The 21,062-nt window shown below is 40.5% G+C and overlaps 1 protein-coding gene across 2 annotated transcripts in view; it reads left to right on the top strand.

The window, feature by feature from the left end:
• SLC35D4 (solute carrier family 35 member D4) overlaps positions 1–21,062 on the top strand; it is a 169,891-nt gene that overhangs the window by 118,151 nt on the left and 30,678 nt on the right. For both annotated transcript variants that reach the window (XM_077492571.1, XM_077492572.1), the window contains exon 14: positions 19,850–19,914. In XM_077492571.1, the coding sequence (XP_077348697.1) occupies positions 19,850–19,914 (65 nt within the window). The remainder of the gene's footprint in view (positions 1–19,849; positions 19,915–21,062) is intronic.

Below are 21,062 nucleotides of genomic sequence, written 5' to 3'. Positions count from 1 at the left end.
GTACTAGGCCACAAGCCCTTAACATGGGGGGTGCTTTGGGGAAGGGGGGCCGCATGGCCCCCCCACCCCAAAGCACCTTGTCCCCATATTGATGAGGACAAGGGCCTCTTCCCAATAACCCTGGCCGTTGTCTAGGTCTGTGAGCGGGGGGCTTATCGGAATCCATGAGCCCCCTTTAATAAGGGGGCCCCGGATACCGGCCTCCCACCCTATGTGAATGAGTATGGGGTACAATGTACCCCTACCCATTCACCTGTGAAAAAAAAAAAGTTAAAAAAACACAACACACTAGGTTTAAAAATAATTTATTGCACTGCTCCGGGGGTCTTCCGTCTTGGGGGGTCTTCTCGCCCGACTCCGCTATTTTCTGCTAGCTCTTTTACTAGCGAAGGAGCCCGGCTTTCTTCGCCGCCCGGGGGTCTTCTTCCGACTTTGGGGGGTCTTGTCCCCCTCTTTGGTTGTTCTTGCCGGGCCTCCACGCCTTCTTCTAGCTCTTTTACAAGCGGTGGCCCGGTCTTCTGTCACCGTCTTCTCTTCTGTTCTTCTCTTCTTGAGCTGTTGCCTCATCGCTGTCTCTGGCCACAATGACAGGCACGCGGCGTGCGGCGACTTATAGGGACATCGCCGGATGATGTCCTCACCCATTATGATGTCACAGTCCCAGAGGATGCTGGGATGTCCCAGAGACATAGGCCTATCTGTACTTATTCATGTTATGTTGTCATGTTGTGTTATTTTGACTCTAACAATCAATGCCATTTTCACTGTGCCCTTTGTAGTATTGTTTATTGTCAATTGATGTAACCTCTTCAAAAGTTGATATACATGTGAACCATTACTGATTTGTCCATCCATGTTACTCTTAAAAAGATCTATTAAAATAAGGTTTAGAAAACCCAACATAAGGGAATTTTGGGGGGAAAAATGTACCTATATACAGGGCACTTGTCAAGATGTACCTGAAGTATATTTAATGAAGTTCTTGCTATGAGGGCACTTGAGCAAGCTCACTCCCGAGCCGCTGCTCTGTGACTGGGCATTGTCCATTAACACACACAGCGTGGTTCAGCCGTGAGCCTGCTCTATCCTCATTGGCTCACTGGCTGTGATTGACAGCAGTAGGAGCCAATGGCTTCTGCTGCCATGTGAGCCAATGAAGAGAGAGAGACCCTGGAGAGGTGCTGCTCTCATGCACATCACTGGATCAAGATGAGGGAGCTGCACCCAGAAGGTTTATTATGTTTAATGTATAGAATGCATTATGGTAAAAATACCTTCTGCCTTTAGAACCACTTTAATATTGGAGACAAAATACTGTTATATTGGCTTGCATATTGGCTATTGTCACTATTAGCATATGTGTATTATTTTGTCTGTTAACACTCTTTACATTTTTTTTTTCTTTCTGCATTACCATACCTTTCTGTTCATAGAGTTGAGGTTAAATTTATCATTATACATTGGAGGATGCATCATTACCTGTTATTGACTAACCGACAGCATGTGGTAAAAGGATCCTGCTGAGAAGCCTAGAATAAATGATACTGCTAATAATTAGTGCTCATTAATTTGATGATGCCACCAGCAGATAAATGTCACCAGTATTAAAATTAATATTTTACAAAACTTGATTTATATAATCATATTGATGGTTTTTTCCTCGCCAAATTAACCTTTTTATTCGTAAGCTACAAAATCAGAAATAATTAAAATACGCACAGGATAGATGTCCAGTACCTGCTGGAATTAAATGTGGCCGTGTTGTCCATATCATCCAGTTTGTTTGTTTTTTAAACTTGCACATGAAAAATGAAAGTTAGATTCTCTTATCGCACACATGGTAGGAGTCAGATTAAAAACGGACCCGCTCAAACATGTTAAAATTAATATAAGTAATAGAAGGGTTGGGATGATTTCCTTTTCTTGGAGAAAATGCTGCTCCCAAATTTGTGACTTGGGTATTTGGTCACATGATCTCTGGTGAAAGACGAGATCAGCCAATGTGAACTGCTGATTATCCCCTTTAGCACTGATCACATGAGCATTTGCCAATGCCTTCACATCTGTACCAACACAGGGGCAGTCTGGAGCACCTGGGATCGTGTATGTATCCATTCCATGAAGACTGTTAAAGCGGTATTACCCCAAAAACAAAAATGTATTATACTGAAGCTTACCAATTCTTAAATGTTATGGCTGCATTCGTTTTCTTTAGATTTTTTTTTTCCCTTTATTTTAACCTGGCTGGTGATTCAGCCAGTATGTCTGTTGTTATTCCTATTCCTTTAACACAGCTACAAAAAGGGCAGAGGGTTGAGACAAACCATTTATCATTGACAGGGGTGCTTACAATGGTCAGGGGTGCTTACAATGGTTAGGAGTGCTTTTTTAATGCATGTCAAGCCTTTGTTTTTCACGTTTGACTGGAGTACGCCTTTTAATTAAAAGCTGGTGAGACGCTTGTTTTTCTTCTGCTCCTACATATGAGCCTGAAAGACCTTTTCCTTGTACATAAACAGCAGTTGCAGCATTTGTTACTTATTGAAGGAAACTGTTCTGAAAGCTGGTGAAAGTATTACTCAGTGTCTGAGAATACAGACAGCTGGCATTCCTCAGCAAATATGTATGTGTGTTGTATTTAATCTTTAAAGGCACTACTTTCCGATACTGTTGTGCAACAAAAAACTGGCCTTCGATTTGATTTGTGTTCGGAGAAAAGCGTGGTGCATGGAATGAAGTGGAAGTTTCAGCAGCTATGCCCACTGAAGCTTTTTGTGGATATGGATCTAAAGAGGAAGCAGCTCACCAGAATTTGCTTGATATTGACGCAAGTTAAGATCCACAATGCCCAATTCTTCATGTTGGGTTTCTTATCTATTAATACTGTCTTAAAGTTAGTGTATGTATTTATTTTTTATTTTTTTACTTTTTAATTTTGAGTACAACGGGAAATGGTTAAAACTCTGTTTTAACATTTGCTCTATTGTCCTATTGTTTCCACGGTAAGAGCTGTGAAAATGTGGAATAGTGTTCCTCAAGAGCTGGTTCTGACCAGCTCAGTAAATTGTTTTAGGAAAGGCCTTGATTTTTTCCTAGATACACATATAATATAAATGGTTTCTACTATTTATAGGTAAAGTTGATCCAGGGAATATCCAATAGCCTCTTTGGGGATCAGGAAGGATTTTTTTTTCCCCGGTTGGAGCAAATTGGATCATGCTTTTTTTTTTTTTTTTTTTTTGCCTTCCTCTGGATCAACTGTGGGTATAGGATTGTATATATAGGACTTGTGTTTTTTTTTTTTTTTCAACCAGACTTATGCCACGTACACACGATCAGAATTTCGGCCAGCAAAAGACAGATGAGAGCTTTTCATCGGAAAATGCGACCGTGTGTATGCTCCATCGGAATTTAGCTGTCTGAATTTCCGCCAGCCAAAAATTGATAGCATGTTCTCAATTTTCCTGATGGAAAAACTTTCTGTCTGTAATTCCGATCGTGTGTATGCAATTCTGGCACGCCAAAAATCACGCATGCTCAGATTCAACTACGAGACAGAAGCTATTGGCTACTGGCTTTTGAACTTCCTTTTTCTAGTCACGTCGTACGTTTTATACGTCACCACGTTATAAACGATCGGAATTTGATGTGACCATGTGTAGGCAAAACAGCTTGAGCCGAATTCCGTCGGGAAAACCATCAGAGCTTTTTCCGATGAGAATTCCGATGGCGTGTACGTGGCATAACTAACTATTGGGGGGAATCTCTTCCCTTCCCTTCCCGTGCCAGAGACACAAGAAATGATTGGAAACATCAACAATGTTCTAGAAATTCTCAACTTTTGTAGCTGTCACTGGAAAAATGTAATTGGTGTTGTTAAAATTTCAATACAGATCTACTGTAGAGCCTGCAATGTCTGGCAAACCGTTCCATCTCTGTCATGTTGGATGGGAACTGTCAGTAAACAGCAACTTTCAACTCATGTTGCAGATTTCCATTAGATTAGGCCATTTTAAGATATTCAAGTTCTTGGTTTTAAACCACTTCCCTGTAGTGCTGGCTGTATGCCTAGGGTAGTTGGTCTGTTTGGAAGGTACCCCTCCATCCCAATCTCCGTTGTCTTGCACACTTAAAAAAAGGCAAATTGTCCTCCAGAACTGCCATTGATTTTTTTTTTTTAAATAGTCTATTTTATATTTATGAAATATGTCCCCAAATTGATGCTACTACCACCACCACTATAGGGGATGGTGTTCTCAGGGTGAACCAATGTTGGCTTTTCAACTCAGCTAGCAGTTTGTGCTGAAGCAAAAAAACTGTTGGACTCACCAGGCCAGGGAACCTTTTTTCACATTTGCGTCTTCTTTTACAAGCTTTTTAGAATATTCCAACTGTGATTTATGCGTTTTTTTCAGCAGCGCCCCTGTCCTCTTATCACCAGTGTTCATTTTGGCAGCAAATTTCAATTTAGTTTTAGTCCTAGTACTAAAATGCCATTTTAGTTTGTCCCATTTTAGTCATCGTATGTTAGTCAACTAAAATCTCCAGTACATTTTAGTCTAATATAATCATTTTAGTCAACTAAAATTAATGTGCACAGTACACAGCCCCCCGCCCTCTGCACGATACACAGCCCGCCACAGCAAACACCCCCACAGTACACAGCCCCCCACCCTATACACAATACAAAGCCCCCCCCCCCCCCCACAGTGCCCAAAACACAGGTCCCACCCTCTGCACAATACAAAGCCCCCCACAGTACACAAAACACAGGCCCATCCTCTGCACAATACAAAGCCCCCCACAGTACACAGCACAGACCCCACCCTCCGCACAGTACAAAGCTCCCCACAGTACACAGCACAGCCCCCACCCTCTGCACAATTAAAAGCTCCCCCACAGTACACAGCATAGCCCCCCACCCTCTGCACATTACAACCCCCCCCCCCCCCCCACAGTACACAGCCCCCACCTTCTGCACAATACAAAGCCCCCACAGTACACAGCACAGCCCCCCACCCTCTGCACAATACAAAGCCCCCACAGTACACAGCACAGCCCCCCACCCTCTGCACAATACAACCCCCCCACAGTACACAGCACAGCCCCCACCTTCTGCACAATACAAAGCCCCCCACAGTACACAGCACAGCCCCCACCCTCTGCACAATGCAAACCCCCCCCCCCCACAGTACACAGCACAGCCCCCACCTTCTGCACAATACAAAGCCCCCCACAGTACACAGCACAGCCCCCACCTTCTGCACAATACAAAACCCCCCACAGTACACAGCACAGCCCCCCACCCTTTGCACAATACAAAGCCCCCCACAATACACAGCCCCCCCGCATTTCCAGGAGATCCCCAGTCTGCTGGGACAGCACTGCCAGCGTACTCTAACGTTAAGTATAAATCACTGCCAGCCCTTTCTCATACACAGCTCCTCCTGTGTCATTCTCATTGTAAATCAAAGTCTGTAAATTTACCTCATAGCTTTGTCCTTGCATGGACATGATCACATGGCTGCTCTCCTCTGAAGATTCATGAATGGTCATGTGACTCTCCTCCAATCTAAAGCAACACTTGGAGGAGGAGAGCGCCCAACAAGAATGAAGCTATTGAGGTTAGAAGCTTCAGCTTACAATGAGTGACACAAGAGGAAGAGCAGTATAGGATAAGGGGCTGGCAATGATTTTTTCTTAATGATAGACTTTGCTGGCAGTGTTGTCCAAGGGCCAGGAGGAGAGGCGGGTGGCTGGCTTGACCACCCCCCAATGTGTGTCACCTGGGGTGGACCGCCCGATCCCCGCCCCCTATTGGTAAAAAAAAAAAAAAAAAATATCGGTGTATAACATGCTCACTGTGTTATACGCTGATAAATTCAGTAAATTCATGAGGGGTAAACGTCCCTCATTGCCATTAATGTCCTGTCAGTTGACGAAAATGTGCTGTACTTTTAGTTTAGTTTTCATCCCTGTAAAAAAGCCTCTGATGAAAATTATGATGACAAAATGTCAACGAAAACGAACACTGCTTATCACACTTCCATAAAGTCCTGCTTTGTGCAACATCAGGGCTATAGCAACTCCAACAACTGAATCTCTTTAAGGAGTTATGGCTTCATACATAGTCCGACCTGTACACTCTATCTGGATCTGCTCTGTTCCTAGGCTTGGAGGGAAATGCTCCTTGTCTGTGTCATATTTTCAAACCTGTTTCATTTTTCTTCTTTGTTCTCATCACTTTATAAACTACTCTAACTTACTTTTTTTGCTTTCTCAAAAGAACCAAGTTTTCCACTTATTTTTTTATTCTAATAAGCTTTACGAGCTTGGTGGATGATTTGTCATCCTTCCAATAGGTTGTGTCATAAAAGTATTGTGAACGCTCCAGCTATTTCTATGTATGACCTCCAAGCACACTTGTTCATATCCTTAATACCATCTGTGTTTCTATACTGTCTCGCATATCTAAGTTGTAAACTCCAAAAAAAACTGGTGAAATTAACTTTCAATTACATTCTGCCTCAAGCTATGATTTATGTATCTTTTAAAAAAAGTTCAAATGTCAGTTCCTCACAACCATAGTAACTTTGGAAGTCTAGTAAATTGTTATCTCTGCGCAACACAAAAAGTGCTATACCACTACAGAATCAATAGTGAATAAAAAATGTCTCCAAATCTACTAATGTTGCTCTCACATTGTGTTGTTTTTCCACATCAACCCATAATCATATCAAATGGTGCCAGGCAACATCTCCCCAAGCAGTGAATAAATCCAGTGACTTAATGCTATGTGTGATCAAGAAATAAATATACATTAATTTACAAAAAAATCAAGAATAAAAGAAATTGCCTATATTATTGTTTCCTTTTGAAAAAGTCACACAGGAAGAGACGAAACGTATCAGGGCGGTTCCTACATAGGTATTAAGCCACTGGATTTGTGTATTGCGTCGGATGATATTGCACGACACTATTTGATATATGTTAATTACTTTGAAAGTCAGTGCACAGTTTATTATGTTCTTATTTAATTAGCTACTGCTTTTCCCATCATTTTTTTTTTTTATTTTACAACACTGGGACTGAGCACTTATTTATAGCAGACAGACCCTCCCAATGTGCACTCTTGTTTCAGCATGTTATCTCCAAATTAGAATTTAAATACATAAGATTGAATAGGTCTAGAGAAAAGTGATAATTTCATGATGATTATTTAAAGTTGTTCAATGTTCATGTACATTGTGCTTAAACAAGTGTTGTTTGTTCTTTGTACAGTACAGAACATTGGCTGATATCCAGAAAGGCCACGAGTGACAATATATTTGTTTGTTTTGTTTTGCCTGGCAAGTCTTCAAAATTGTATGTACTTCAAAATACTGAATATGCTGATTATATAGCTATAAAATAAATATATCCCCTTTGTGGAATATGTTGGCCATACATTCCTTTTTATGAAGGGCAATCCTTTGTAAGCAATTGTATGATGGGCTTTCTGTCTCTTAAGAAAGAACAAGTCCCCTGCCTGTGCCTCTGTTTGCAGAGAATGACTGGTTATTTTTTGACTGGAAAAATGTATTAGTCCTTTGAGCATAATTAATTGCCCTTTATACTAATACTGTATGAACAAAATGTTTTCAGCAGCTGTTATTCACTTAATTTTTTTATTTGAGAATTTCGGTTCATCTATGGCCAGGTTTACTGTTCATTTTCTTTAGAAAGCAGCCGCAACCTGAGTAGAAAGTATGTCTCCTGAAAAGAAAGACTGTCCTCTTCCTCAGCAAGGGAATCAGCAGGCAGTATGAGGTTTGCTGATTGCACACTTTCAGGTCTAACGCTATAATTGGTGTGTTGGACCTCGGCAGAAAGACCACTGCTTCCACACAGAAGGAAAGAGTCCTTCTCTGTAGCATGCTGGCAGGGTACTGCCTTTTCTACACAGGCTGTGACTGCTTTCTAAAGAAAATGAGCTGTGAACATCTTTTATTTCCATGCACCAGGAATGTTTAGCTTATTAGTTGAACGTTTAATTGTATTTTTAAGGGTTCATTTACCAAAAATACAATTTCCTCTTTTTATAACAAAAGGGAGACACCGTTCAATAGCATTCCATATGTATGGTTAAAGTAAAAGTGTGGAATTGTAAAAAAAAAAAAAAAACAACAAAAATAAATTTATAATCCCTTCCATGCTGCAGCATTGGTCTGATTCTGCAGCTGTTTCCCTGCAGCTCTAAGCCCAAAAACTGAGCGATCACATGACTGTTGATCACTCGGTTCCTGGTCTGTTCAGAGCAGATCCATGATGGTCAGTCACCACTCTCTGCTCTTTCCCTCCAGAGCTCACTAGAGCACCAAGCTGGAGAGGAAGCGGGAGCTCTCTGAGCAAGCTGCTGGACATACATCTGGGTGGATCCCAACATTGTCAGGATCCTTCCGGAGCCAGGAGTGGCTGTAGGACATCAGCCAACAGCAGGCTTTAGCTGGAGAGCAAAAGTAAGTGCACTGCTGTGACCCAAAAGTGAAGTATGACCAAAAAAAGCTTTGGCCATACTGTCTTTTAAGCCATCTAAAGTTCAAACGGTTTCATTTGGTTTAATCCTCTGCCAGTTTTTTTATTTTCTGGACTGGGAAAGAGAACAACCTGTGCAAACCAAGGACCGTCATGTGTTGCAAGCCATAGGCTGCTCACCTGCTCGGCATGGCATAAAGGGGCCTTATGTACAGTGGAATACAAAACATGGTACAGCCAATGCTAAGTGCTCTACTACAGTCAAGAAGGCCAGTGAAAGACAAATGACTGTTGTTTTGAGGCATCTTAATGTGATTATTGCAATCCTAACCAATGTGTTTCGGAGTTTTACAGTGGTTCCAAAGGCTTTTCTTTTTTTTTCTTGAGACAACATACATGTTTAATTTACCTGCTCTGTGCAATAGTATTGCACAGAGTGGCTGCTCGGTTCCTTTTCTGGGGTGCTGTCTCCTCCTCCTCTTCTTTGAGTACAAGCTGTGTGCTGAGGGAGCACTCATGGGGACGTGATCCCGAGCTGGGCTGTGTGTGTCCATAAACACAATCGGCATGGTTCAGCTCTGCCCCCTACTCTCTTTTCACAGGATTTGACTGACCTCAGCAGGAGCCAATGATTCCCTCAGCTCTAAGCCCTGTGGAGAGAGGAAGAGAAAGCAGCACTGCTGCAGATGGCAAGGTGGCACAGTGCTGGATCGAGATGGTACACAGGGAGGAAGGAGGAAAGAGCACATAGTGGGACATTTTTTACCCTAATGCAGGGAATGCATTAAGGTAGAAAATGTCTTGACTTTAGAACCTCTTTAATTTATTCCCTTTCAATTATAGCCAAAGCATTTTGGGGGAGGTTTTAATATATCACCTTTATCAGAGCTATGATGATCAACAATCAAATCATCTTTGAATTAACGTAATTCTAAAGGCTGAAGGTTTTTACCTCTGTGCATATGGATGAAGGTAAAAATCCTGTGTGCAGAAGCCCCCCCCATCCCCACTAATACTCACCTGAGCTTCATCATGTTCCAGGAAAGTGCATGAGTGACTCTCCTTAGACTCTCACTGCTCATTGGCTGAGACAGCAGCCATTGGCTCTTGCTGCGGCCAATCACGCTCAGTGAGCCAATGAGGAGAGAGAGGGCTGAACTGCAGCTCTGTCTGCATAGACATGCAAAGCTGCAGCTCATCTGCTTGGGTGCCCCCATTGCAAGCTGCTTGCTCTAGGGACACTCGACATGAGGGAGGATCCAGCAGTGTGCGTCAGTGCGGGTCCCAAGAAGAGAAGGATCAGGGCTGCTCAGTGCAAAACCACTGCACAGAGCAGATAAGTATGATAGGTTTGTCTTTTTTCTTTTTTTTAAAGAACATTTGTGCCTTTTTAATATCACTTTAAGAACCAATCATCCACATATTTCTATGTTCTGTAAGGCTTTACCCTTCCGAGTTTGAGTGGAACTTTCAGCAACCCATAAAATATTCGTTTTTCATTCCTGTATGTGTCACTTTACAGGTGATTTTGTTCCATTTCATGTCCTAGGAACAGATTTCAAGTGACAAAATCTTTTTTGATGGAATGGAAAACTGTATTAAAAATATACCGAAGTAAAGTTAGAACGTTTAAATGTCCAATCATCCGCAAGCAAACATGCTGTTTTTTTTTTCCTTGCATGTAATTGGGTATTTTTTGCAAAGTGAAGCTTTCCTCCTTTACTAAGCTCTGGAGCAACCGCACATTGCAAAGTGCACAGTCTACTTCTTTTTTTTTTTTTAAATCAACTATATACTATATCAACTATATAATGCCTGCAGAGTGCCCATTGACCTAAAAAAAATTCCAGTAAAACAACTCTACTCTGAGAATTTCTTCACATTTCCTGAATGAAAGATCTGTCCAACTGCTTTGTACTGGGAACTGATGAGACTGCAGACTGAGATTGCCCAGCTGTTTGTAGAAATAGAAAGGGGGCTTTAACCACTTCAGCCCCAAAAGAATTTACCCCCTTCCTAACCAGAGCACTTTTTTCGATTTGGCACTGCGGTTGTGGTTGTGCAACGTTGCACCCAAACAAAATTGACGTCCTTTTTTACCTACAAATAGAGCTTTCTTTGGTGGTATTTGATCACCTCTGCAGTCTTTATTTTTTGTGCTATAAACAAAAAAAGGGCGACAATTTTGAAAAAAAAAAAGCAATTTTTGCTATAATAAATATCCCCAAGCAATATACATTTTTTTCCCATCAGTTTAGGCAGATATGTATTCTTCTACATAATTTTGTTAAAAAATTGCAGTAAGCATATATTGATTGGTTTGCGCAAAAGTTATGGCATCTACAAAATAGGGGATAGATTTATGGTATTTTTATATATTCTTTTTTTTTTTTATTAGTGATGGCAGCGATCTGCGATTTTTATTATGACTGCGAGATTATGGCGGACAGTTTTGACACTATTTTGGGACCATTGTCATTTATACAGCAATCAGTGCTATAAAAATGCAGGGATTACCGTATAAATGACACTGGCAGGGAAGGGGGTAACCACTAGGGGGCGATTAAGTGTGTCCTAGGGAGTGAGTCTAACTGTGGGGGGAATGGGCTACCTTGCACATGGCAGTGATCACTGCTCCCGATGAAACGGAGCAGTAGATCTCTGTCTTGTCACTAGGCAGAACGGGAAAATGCCTTGTTTACATCTCCCCGTTCTGCTGCTCCATGACATGATTTTGTGAGTCCGCGGGTCCTGTGGATACGGTCATGGAGCACGTGGCGGGTGTGCACCCACAATGCCGCTTCTCGTACCTGTACGCCCATTTGCACAGCCGTGCCATTGTGCCGACGTATATCGTCGTGCACTGGTCGGCAAGTTTGACTCCCTAATGCCTGTACAGCAGTCATAATGATTGCCATTCCCTTCTTTTGACCAACAGCCACTGCCATTGTGACACCAAATGATGGTGCCATGCTTGTCTTTACAATACAGACAAATCATTAGACAGTCCATTTGACAGCAATGTCAATACCAATCAACACTGCGCTATCCCAAAAAAATAAAAAAAGCTGCTAACACAATCACAAGGATATAAAACGGTGAACAAATTGCAAATCTTAAACTATAGTGTAGCGCTAAAAAAGAAAAGTGACCTTATATATAACTTTTCAGTAATCTCACAGTATTAAATAAATGTCAAACCAAGATTATATAACATTCATTTGAAAATAATATTCATCCAAATACACCTTATGTGCACAATTTTTTGTGTAAAAAAATTTAATAAAAGATGAAAATATCTGGTTATAAAATATAAAGTGATGCAAAGAAGTCCAAAAAGAGATACAAAAAAGTCTGATCCAAAAGATTGATCCAATCCACACGTGAAGTAGAAATCACCGTCCACCTTCTTTATATGAAGACAGCATGCAGACACCACGTGGTATTCCCATCACCAGTTATGATATAGGCTTACCAGATATAATGGATCCAAACGAATATACATTCGAAGGATCACAAAGGCTTATGCACTCTTATGCAGATCTCTCAAAGATAAACTCTCCAGGGAACTTTCAGATCAAACTATTCCATTCAAGTACTTAATAATGAAATATCTTCAGCAATGTAATCCAGCTCACATTGTCGAACCCATGCAAAAGGAAATAGGGGCCACAATAGTGTAATTCCGTTTTAAAAGAATTTAATAAAAAAGTAATGAACTTACATGTATACAATGAATCAAGCGCTTATTTAATAAAAAACACAGCTGCAGTAGGAGTCCCGACGCGTTTCGTCCTCAAAAGACGTCATCTGAGGACGAAACGCGTCGGGACTCCTACTGCAGCTGTGTTTTTTATGAAATAAGCGCTTGATTCATTGTATACATGTAAGTTCATTACTTTTTTATTAAATTTTCTTTTAAAACGGAATTACACTATTGTGGCCCCTATTTCCTTTTGCATGGGTTCGACAATGTGAGCTGGATTACATTGCTGAAGATATTTCATTATTAAGTACTTGAATGGAATAGTTTGATCTGAAAGTTCCCTGGAGAGTTTATCTTTGAGAGATCTGCATAAGAGTGCATAAGCCTTTGTGATCCTTCGAATGTATATTCGTTTGGATCCATTATATCTGGTAAGCCTATATCATAACTGGTGATGGGAATACCACGTGGTGTCTGCATGCTGTCTTCATATAAAGAAGGTGGACGGTGATTTCTACTTCACGTGTGGATTGGATCAATATCTATAAGAGACTTTTTTGTATCTCTTTTTGGACTTCTTTGCATCACTTTATATTTTATAACCAGATATTTTCATCTTTTATTAAATTTTTTTACACAAAAAATTGTGCACATAAGGTGTATTTGGATGAATATTATTTTCAAATGAATGTTATATAATCTTGGTTTGACATTTATTTAATACTGTGAGATTACTGAAAAGTTATATATAAGGTCACTTTTATTTTTTAGCGCTACACTATAGTTTAATATTTGCCATTTGACAGCAATGCATACTTATTTGAAATCCCTACTTCATAGACACTGCTGAGAAAATCATGTAGCTCTACATACAGTGTAATTTGTTGTCTTGCAAGCCCTGTATTTGCCTTCAGCTTTTTATTTCTATTGAAATCTAACGTTTGTCTGATACTTGGTTTATATTTAAAATGTAAGTCTGGATTACATGCTGCATCCTGTAGATGCGAAAGTAACTGGCAAAAATCTGTAAGAAAAGAATTCTCTTTTAGCAGAAATAAAAATAGATTGTGTTTTTGTAGATACTCCCCAAAACAGTTCAGAGAACTATTGTGCAAATATTTTAGTGGAAAAATCTGGACAATTCTTTGGCAACTCTACTTATTAATGACAGGGTGAAATCGCTCCGTCCGCATCTCGTATGCCAAGTTTTCTTATTGTGTTTTCTAAACAAGTAGGCACATGATCTCCCCTGAGCTGAACCTGTGATCCCGTCTCTCTCTGTGAATTGGCATCAGCCAGGAAGTCGTGCAAGGACACAGGAGACCAGAACACTCCCTGGCCACTCTTTGTGAGGCTTCATTCTTTCTAACGCTATTCAAAGCTCAAATATTTCTGACCAAAATAGGATGCTTTTTAACATTCCTTTCATTGTGAAAGACACAACATGAAAAACAAAGCAAAGACCATCAACACTGCTGCATAGTTTTTGTGTTATATGTTAGACGGGTAAAAGTAAAAACAGCCCTGAGTCTAGTATTTATTAAAACACTTAAAAATCCAAACTGGATGACAATTGACAATTTTTTAAAATAAAATACTTATTACCTTTTGTTGCATCACAGTGCTGCTGATCTCCTGCAGCCCCTTTTGAAGCTGCCTCATGTCTACATGCACTTCAATGATGGCTGCATGGCAATCTTTTGGGCAGGTTTCCTGGTGATGACAACAGTGGACCATGCCCAAATACAGTGCCAGATTTATAAGGGGGTAAAAGGGGCAATGCCCCCAGGCCCCTCTGCCAGAGGGGGCCCCAGACTTCCTTTAGGCTGGGTTCACACTGCAGTACTGAGCGGCTCACAGCAGGGGGTCTGGTGCGTCCTTGTTTCGCGTTTTCAGGTCCGATTTCGGTCTGAATTCAGACCTGAAACAGACCAGAAGACGCACAGGACCTGTGTGCAATTCGCTCCAGAGATGTGTGAACCAGTTCCATTGATGGCCGGTCACAATCTCCTGACATGTGAATTGGATGTGGAGAAACCCGCATCCAATTTGCAATAGTGTGAACCCAGCCTTAAAAAAAAAAAAAAAAAAAGAAATTAAACGTATTTTTCCTCGAGACTTCAGTGGTGCGTTGTTGAGGAAATCGTCCTGTTTGCCAAGCTCTGGTCATGTCTCACTCCATCTCAACTGTCAGTTTTATTACAAGATGAGAAGTTTGCTGATACCTTTCCATGTGTTAATGTAGCTCTTTCAATATATTTGAGCATTATAGTCACTAGTTGTTCGGGAGAAAGGTTGTTCAGAAAATTGTTTCTGAAGAATTATTTGAGAACTTCAATGACCCATTAAAGACGAAAGCCTGGTCCACACAATGAAATTATTGGACGAATGATCGTCAATATTATTATTATTTTTTTTTGTATGCGGCTAGTCTCATATTGGAAATAGAGGTTACCAAAGTTATGAGAATTCTCGTTTGACCAAATAAAAATTTGGAAGGGATATAGTTTAATGCATTGTATTTCCAGGCGGCAACTGTACTGATTAAAGTGGTTGTATACTCCTTTTTTTTGTAACTTTTACCTACAGGAAAGCCTATAATAAGGCTTACCTGTAGGTAAAAAAAATATCTCCTAAACCTGTACGGTTTAGGAGATATTCCCCTCGGTATGCGCCGCTGACTGCAGCGGCGCATGCGCACGAGGGGATTCTCGGCCTGAAAATCCGGCAGTGGCCAGCGGCCGGAAAGAAATCTCCCGCGCGCATGCGTGGGAGTGACGATATCGCGGCTCCGGCCACTCACAGCGCCGGAGCCGCGATACCCGGAAGAAACGCCGAGGGAGCATGTCAGCTCCCTCGGCGTGGATCGTGCCAGATGTCGGGGCCTCGTTCTAAGGTAAGTATTTCATAATGAGCTAGTATGTGGTGCATACTAGCTCATTATGCCTTTTGCTTTGCAGGTGTTAAAAAAAAAAAAAATAGCGGGTTTACTACCGCTTTAAATTAAAATTGTACGATCTGGTATCGTACGAGAACATTTTTTGTGGTTGTTCCATCAGATAATTTTGTATGAATTACCGTATCTTGATCGGCCTTCGAAAGCTGTGTACTAATGATCAGATTATATATTATATTATATCAGATTGCTTAGAAAGCGGTATTTTTCGTACGATTTTCTGATCGTGTGTACCGGCCATAAGTGCTCTGTACCTACTGGCCGATGAGAGCAGTGTCCTTGGGATGATACCGTTTTTAATGAGATGGTTAAAGATTTTGCAAATGCTAAGTGCAGGAAGAAAGACTTTTTGTAAATATTGTAGTGTGATGCATACCTGATGTATGAATTGCCAGTTCTTTTTACCTGTGTAATGTGTATTCTAATGCCCTGTACACACGGTCGGACTTAATGACGGAAAATGTGCGATCGGATCTTGTTATCGGAAAATACGATCGTGTGTGGGCTCCATCGGACTTTTTCCATCTGAATTTCCGACACACAAAGTTTGAGCACAGGATCTAAAATTTTCCGACAACAAAATCCGATCATTTAAATCTCGATCGTGTGTAGACAATTCTGACGGACAAAGTGCCACGTATGCTCAGAATAAATTATGAGACGAAAGCTATTGGATACTTTTTATAGTCCTGTGGTATGTGTTCTACGTCACCGCGTTCTGAACGATCGGATTTTCTGACAACTTTGTGTGACCGTGTGTATACAAGACAAGTTTGGGCCAAAATCCGTTGGAAAAAATCAGACGGATTTTGTCGTCGGAATGTCCGACCGTGTGTACAGGACATTACAGTCAATAAAATTGAGGGGGAAAAAAATCAGACCAGTGTCTTCTTCAGAACCTAACTTTTATTATGATTATATTTTTTTTAAAACAAATGCTGTTTATAATTCATTCCAGTTCACTTTTTTATTTGTCGTATAATTGAATTTCTATGTTGACGGGCCCCAGAACTTAAAGGGCCCCCCAAGGTCAAAATCCGGCACTGCCCACAGAATGAATGTTGAAACTGGCACTGTATTAGCAGCACTTGTTACAGGTTGACACAAGAATTGGGACGAAACTCATATGGACATGCACTTATGTTCATATGAGTTGAGATGCACAAATCATTCTGCACATTTACCACCACTGCCTACACATTGTTTATTCTGAATGGCTAAAGGATTGGGTAATTCTGCACCTGCACCGCATGAATGACTTATTCCGAGTGATGTAAACCTCAAAAATGTATAGGTAGCGACACATTTGCAGAATTAACTCAACCTTTAGTTGTTCAGAATGACTGAAGCAAAGTTAATTCTTCTCTGTCGTTGCTGCTGACTACACGTCTGCACCTCGGCCCTTAATTCAGTAGACAGCTGTGGGCCACATGATCCATTCATGCTGTACACATGTGTTTGCACAAACATTTACATGCATGCAGCATAAAATACTGTCAAAAGCAAAGTGTGGATTGATTTAGAATTTTCTTGTTTTGATTTACTCAGCAGAACGCAACATATTGTACACCTATGTAATGTTCATAAGCCCTTACACAAAGGGAACTTGTGTTAGAACCTCTCTGCATTATTTTAATGAAAACTGAAAATTGAAAAAGAAAATGACTTGAAATTTCTTTAACATGTTTAGGCATTTATCAGATTTAATGTTTGGGTTTACATATACAGTAAAACCTTTGTTGGAGAGTAACTTGGTGTAAGAGCGTTTTGCAAGACCAGCAAAAACTTTTATATAAATTTTGACTTGATATACAAGTAATGCCATGTCACAGCTGAGTATAAAAGAGAAGAGCAACATATTGCTATACTTATGCTGCATACACATGAGCGGAATGTCCGACAGGAAAAAGTCCAACGGAAGCTTTTCATTGTATATTCCAATCGTGTGTATGCCCCATCTGACTTTTTACGTCAAAAATTCTGAAGGACCAAGAAAGAGAACATGTTTTATATATTTCTGACGGAACCAATTCCGATCTGGAAAACCGCTCGTCTGTATGCTGTTTTCCGACGGACCAAAAACGATGCATGCTCTGAAGCAAGTACGAGACGGAAGCTATTGGCTACTGGCTATTGAATTTCCTTTTTCTAGTCCCATCGTAACGCGTTGTACGTCACTGCGTTCTTGACGGTCGGACTTTGGTGTGATCCTGTGTACGCAAGACAGTTTCAGCGGAATTCCGTCGGAAAAACCTTCAGAGTTTATTCCGACACGAAAACTGGTCGTGTGTACAGGGCAATAGAGGCGCCTCTCTTCTCTTTTGTACTCTGTAGCTCCTGCTGGATTTATCTTCTAATCCCCTTGTGGAGACTGTCATTTGTGGATGGACATTTTATGGTTACACAACCTGGTCACATTGCTATAACCTTTTTAATTAAATGTTTAAGGGACAAATCATTTGAGTTTCCATTATTTCTTCTGAGGAAATTTGCTTTGATATATGAGTGCGTTGGATTACAAGCATGTTTTCGGAACAAATTGTGCTCGCAATCCAAGGTTTTACTGTACTTAATTACTCTGTTTTAAAGCTGAACTCTGGACATTAACCCTTCTCTCTCTTCTGGACATTAACCCCCTCTCTGTCTTTGTCCTTTCCCCCAGATAGTCATTCTAAGCTAAAAGCCCCTTAACATGCTGCGGTCATGTAGTGAACCAGGCTCCACTTCTAGCTCCTTCATTGCAGTGGCTCCTATTGGAGTGTCCACATTGCTGCCTGGATGCATACCAACATAATATAAAGGTGACTGGTTGGAGTGAGCACAGGCTACAGCACTGGATCACCAGTTGTCACTCAAATAAGCAGTGTTGGCAAGGGACATGAACAGAAGTGTTAGGTGCTTCAGATTTTAATTTTTTCTTACTCTAAAGCTGGCCATACACCATTCAATTTTCTTTAGATTTACCTTCAGCTTTCTAGTTCAAGGGCCTGCCTGATTGCATAGAAATTGAGTGTTTTGAGTGTTGGGGGGGGGGGGGGGGGGGTAGGCGTTGTTAATTTATTTGTCTTAGTTTTCTGCTTTTTTTAAATATGCAAGCTTTGTACTAGAGTATGATACTGTCCCTAAAACACATGGACCTGGAATATATACCTGTTCCAACCTTTTCCATGCGTTGTTTTTGGTCTGTCGGAACAGCATACAGACGAACGGTTTTCCCAATAGGAATTGATTCCGTCGGAAAGATTTAAAACATGTTCTACTCTAGGTCCATCAGAATTTTTGAAAAAAAAGTCAGATGAACCCCACACAATCAGAATATCCGATGAAATTAGTCCGTCTGACTTTTTTTGCTCGAAATTCCGACCGTGTATACACGGCATAAGCAGTCATGGAGGCTGACATCATAGTGAACATGTTGCTTTTCCCTGCATTGACAAAGAATGGGTTAACGTTTAAGCAAAGTGGGATTAAACACTTATGATCTAGGAGTTCTGCTAATTTTATTATATTATTTTATTATAATAGAAGCCTTCTCAGCTTGAGAAACAAAGGCAGTGTTAATAGGTCTAAACCATTGTGTGTAGACCTGGAACACTACGACCCATTCAGACAACTCTTCTCCATTGTGGTTTGTAACCACATATGTGTTAATGTGTATTATTTTACGTATTAATGTGCATTACAGTAAGGCTGCTCATTCATAATAATACAACAATATAGGTTTTAACAGACCTGCAATATTCTCCCAGACCCACAGTACCCAATGCTAGATTTAAAAGAGGGCAAAAGGGGAAACTGCCTCTCTATACAAAAATAATATAAAACCCCCTTTAAAAAAATAAACAATAAAATAATTTAAAATCTATAATAATAAAAAAAACTTTCTTTTAATAAATGCATTTTGGGAAGTAATATTTTGGCCATCATTTGTAAAAGTTTTTACTCTGAACTTGTATATTGTCGTGTTTTTAAAAAACAAATGATGGGAGCTCAAGCGAACCACGCTGTGACTGTGTGTGTGTGTGTGTGTGTGTGTGTGTGTGTGTGTGTACGTGCCCAGGCATGACCTCATAATGACGTGTCATGCATTTTAAACATGTGTGACTCTCATTGAAAATGTAAAACAGTTCTGCATATGAAAGGCCCCCCGAAACTGACATCCCCAGGCCCCCAAGGTCTAAATCTAGCCCCTACAGCACCACAATGCATAGATGGTTTACAACTGTGTGTTTTCTTGCTTTAAAAATGTGTTGTGGTATGTTGGCTAGGTGTATTGGGGTGCTATACACAATGGCACGTTACCATGCGTTATCACAATGTACAGCAATGTAGGAAACTGTATGCTGCCTGTTCAAAGGCAGTTGTATGTATTACCATGTGTTTTGGTAATGTGCGTGTTATCACATGTGAATCACCCTTTAAAGTGGAACACTAGCCAAAGTTGTTTAGGGTTGAGTAAGAACATTGACCTAGTATTCTTGACAGCATACTCTTACTATCTGTAATTGCAGCGGGCTGAACTTCCTGTTTTTGCTTTTAGTATGTTCTCCAATCTAACCCTTCCCCATTTTCTCTAAAAGGATAAAAATGTCTAGAAATGCAATCTGAATATCCACGTGATTTGTCTTCTAAAGTCCATTTTAGTAATATGTATTTTCATTTTTGTATTGAAGGTTCTTACCGCGGTTGTGTCACTATTTGTCTTCGAAATATCCTTGAATGTTCCCTTGACTATATGGTAAGATCATTGTTCAAAGATCCTTTTTTTGCTTAGTAGAGTTGATAGTTGCAGACAAAACATTGCTCCCTGATTACAGTTTAGTCTCAGGACTGAAGCTCAATATAGTATGAAAAGTCTTATTTTCTGAATAATGAGAAACTCAATACATAATGTTTATTTATTTTATTTTTATTTTTCAAAGCGGCTAAAACAATTCTGATTATAATGCACATTAAAATCATAAGGGTCATGTCACCTCATACTGATTTTGGCTGGTTTCATCTATGAGATGGAGATCTGCGATTTAAAGTAGGCATTACTCAAAAGTGTAAATAATTACTTAAATAACATGCATGGAATACGGCTTGTCAGCTCCATGCTTCCGGTTTTTCTTTCAGACTGTATTGCATCAGTATCCCTCATTAGCTTTTGTCAGTAGTCTGAGAACCCCCACATGTTTCCAACACACCTACTGCAGGCTCCTTACTGTCGCTACAATACAGGCAGCAATATGTAACAACCAGCAATCGGAGTCAAGCCTACCTTAGCACTTTCAATATGAATTTTGTTACAGAGACAAAGAGGAATTTTACTCACTACCTGCTAAGGCAACCCATAGAGAGTTCCTGCTTAACCGGCCAAGATTTGAACCGTGTATGGCCGGCCTAAAAGTATATCTAAAGTCAAGACATTTTCATTTGGATAAAACAGAGAATCATTAAAACCCTGTCATGTTTTTTTTCTAGATTTCATTGGGTAGATTTCCCTTCACTTGTCCTGTAGCAGGAAGTGAGAGGAAATCTCCCCAAAATTAGGAAATTCCTGATTGTCACCAGAGCTAGTTTCCACATTTAAAAGATTTCCCCTCCAAGCTACAATGAATGTTCTCCTTCATATCCCCGTTATGTTGGAGGAACTGTGGAAACATTGCTACTCATGCTCATATTTTGGTGGTCCTGTCCTCTAATCCGCCCTCATTGGGTCAACATTCTCAGGATGATATACCTGATAGCAGACATCCACTTTCCTAATGACCCATGGACCATACTTTTTCATGCCACTCGTGAGCCAATTGGCAGATATAAACGCTCCCTCATCCCACGCTTTCTGAATGCAGCTAATGCCCCATACACACAGTCGGAAATTCTGACGGCAAAATCAGTCTG

This window comes from Lithobates pipiens, unplaced genomic scaffold (genome assembly GCF_037356315.1).
Source record: "Lithobates pipiens isolate NorthernLeopardFrog02 unplaced genomic scaffold, aLitPip1_a1.2 Scaffold_19, whole genome shotgun sequence".
NCBI classification, from domain to species: Eukaryota; Metazoa; Chordata; class Amphibia; order Anura; family Ranidae; genus Lithobates; species Lithobates pipiens.
Note: the sequence above shows the minus strand (reverse complement) of the source record. Positions and strands in the feature narration are given on the sequence as shown.